The sequence below is a fragment of the Agrilus planipennis genome, unplaced genomic scaffold, assembly GCF_000699045.2.
Source record: "Agrilus planipennis isolate EAB-ADULT unplaced genomic scaffold, Apla_2.0 scaffold587, whole genome shotgun sequence".
Lineage (NCBI taxonomy): Eukaryota > Metazoa > Arthropoda > Insecta > Coleoptera > Buprestidae > Agrilus > Agrilus planipennis.
Window position 1 is genome coordinate 8,674 of NW_020439720.1, and position 2,801 is coordinate 11,474.

The 2,801-nt window shown below is 42.4% G+C and overlaps 1 protein-coding gene across 1 annotated transcript in view; it reads right to left on the reverse strand.

Annotated features, from left to right (window-relative positions):
* Positions 1-405: 405 nt before the first annotated feature.
* LOC112905971 overlaps positions 406-2,801 on the reverse strand; it is an 8,549-nt gene continuing 6,153 nt past the window's right edge. The window contains exons 3-5 of the mRNA XM_025979461.1: positions 852-1,250; positions 553-761; positions 406-459 (exon numbers count right to left, since the gene is read on the reverse strand). Coding sequence (XP_025835246.1) covers positions 406-459; positions 553-761; positions 852-1,250 — 662 coding nt within the window. The remainder of the gene's footprint in view (positions 460-552; positions 762-851; positions 1,251-2,801) is intronic.

Here is a 2,801-nt window from a genome sequence, read left to right on the forward strand (position 1 = left end):
AATGTGGTATGATATTTTTAATTAACAGATGTTTATTTCACAGTTAGTGAGAATAAGTATAAGGCTGATTTTCTTAAAGGTTTATTTACAGAATGTACAAAGATGCTTCTTAATTGTTACAGCGGTAACCATCGACTGCTGCTACCTGCTACATCCGCACCCTTGCAGATGCCCCTTTTTCCCCCCTGGTGTCTGTTTCTTCGTCGTTTTCCTTAAAAATTACTAACATGCCAACGTCCTCTCTTCACAAACAACCCAAAAACCATACCGTCCCTTTTTCTACCAACAACTTAGACAAACACTTACAACTAAAATAAGAATAATAATACTACTAACTACGCTTTCTTAATTCTATTTTACCATTAACTTATACTACATTCGGCCATCCTGCGCAAACATCTCCCCTCAGATGTATTCGGTCTCGTCGGCCTTGTCAAATTCGGTTTCATCTCCTGCAGCCTAAGGCTTCATATAGTCCACGGATGTTGATGTTCGATTTGGGCCTTCATGTTCGCCAACTTTCTCTACAACGTACCGGTCGTTTCTCAATACCCTGCTTATTTTGTATGGTCCTAAATATTTCGCCTTTAGCTTTGAACCACTTCCTAGTTGGGTTCTCTTGATGGCCACCCACTCGCCCTCGCTATATCGATTTGGCATCTTTCGTTTTTTGTCATAGCCACGCTTGTTAGAGTCCTGAATTTTTGCTATGGTATTTTTCGCTTCCGCTCTTAATTCATCCCTATCCTCCTCAAATATGGCTGTCCATTCCTATTCTATTAGTTCCTTAATGTTGTTGTCATCCTTAAGCCGGGCGTTAACCCCGAATAACAGGTAAAAAGGTGCTTTACCTGTACCTCGGTTTAGGGTAGCATTTAAATATCTCTGTGCCGCCTCGATGTATTTGTACCAATTCTCGGGGATCGGAGAGGTTAATTTGGCAAGAAGAGGAAGTAGAGTCCGATTTACTCTCTCTACCTGCCCGTTACCCCTTGGAACACCCGTCACAATCATCGTGTGTTCGATCTTTTCTGTCTTACAATAGTCCTTAAAAGCCTGTGAAGTGAATGCAGTTCCCCGATCTGACACTATTCGTCGAGGGTTTCCAAAAACGAAGGATTGCTTCGTTAAACGGTCAATAACTTCAGCGGCATCAGTAGACTTTGTTGGGTACAACCAAACAAACTTAGTAAAAGCGTCGACCACCACTAGCACATGTTGGTATCTTTTCTTCGTCGCCGTCATAGGTCCTGTGAGAGATCCATAAAAACACCTAGGCAATAACTGACAGACACTTTCAGAGACGCTGAAAGACTCTGAGAGACTGGAGAGAAACTAAACATTTTTATCTAGGGAAAGGAAAACGCTGCACTACAATTGAGGAGACAAAGACGACGTCGAAGGAGCAGCTAAACAGCATCAATGATTTCTTTTTTGAAGTTGTTTGTATCCAAGTTAGCTAGGGTAGTTTTAATTTGTTATTTTCAACACATAGTTTGCAGATGTCAATTCTTGCACTTCCAAATTTACTTTTCTTGGAATATTACAACTATAAGTTATGGTTATTACCCTAAATGTTTGTGCCNGTACAAAGTGTTCTCACCGGGCCGAGAAGATGGGAACAACTAAGAGCGTGTTAGACGCCCGAGCACGTCAACAACAGACGAAAACTTTGATAAAGTGAAGAAAATATTATTGGCCAATCGCGAAATCACCGTTAGAGAAGTTGCTGAAGACCTAAACATATCGATTGGCTCCTGCCGATCGATTTTTACCAATTATTTGGGCATGAGATAGGTCGCCGCGAAATTCGTACCAAAATTGCTCAATTTCGATCAAAAACAGCATCGCATTAACATTACTAAGGAGCTGTTGGACAACCCAAATTTGATCCAGGGGGTCATAACTGGTCACGAATCATGGGTTTATGGTTATGCCGTGGAAACCAAAGCTCAATCCCAATGAAAGCTGCCGCACGAGCCAAGACCGAAAAAAGCGCGCCAAGTTAAGTCGAATGTGAAGGTTTCGCTTACAGTTTCCTTCGATTACAGGGACATGGTGCATCATGAATTCCTACCACAGGGTAGAACGGTCACTAAGAAATATCCGCCAAAAGCGCCCCGATTTGTGGAAGAACAAAAAGTGGCTTTTGCACCATGATAACGCCCCTGCTCACACATCGTTGCATGTGCGCGAATTTTCGGCCAAAAACAACACACTAAAAATACCGCAGCCACCGTATACCCCAGATCTGAGCACCAGTGACTTTTTTTAGTTCCCGAAACTGAAGAGGTCCATAAATTCAAGATAAAAATGTTCAGTCTCTCAGAGTCTCTGAAAGCGAGACTGAAGTCTCCGCCTCTCATCGAGTCTCTCTGCTGTCACTGAGAAAGACTGTCGAGAGACTGTAAAAAAACTGTTTAGCGTCTCTGAACGAGAGACGCGAGTCGTTCATAGAGAGATCCTCATTTCGTATCCAGTCTCTGAACGAGAGACTCGAATCTCTGAACGAGAGACTCGAATCTCTGAACGAGAGACTCGAGTCGCTCATAGAGAGATCCTCATTTCGTATCCAGTCTCTGAACGAGAGACTCGAATCTCTGAACGAGAGACTCGAATCCCTCAATAAGTGGTGTCTTGATAGACATGATTAAAATTTTCTAAGTTCAACATATTTCAGAGATCCCAGTATTTCTACGAGAGACTCGAGTCTCTCAATTTTTCAGTTTTATCGTTCGAGTCTCTCATACAGAGACTGTGAGAGATCCATAAAAACACCTAGGCAATAACTGAGAGACTGT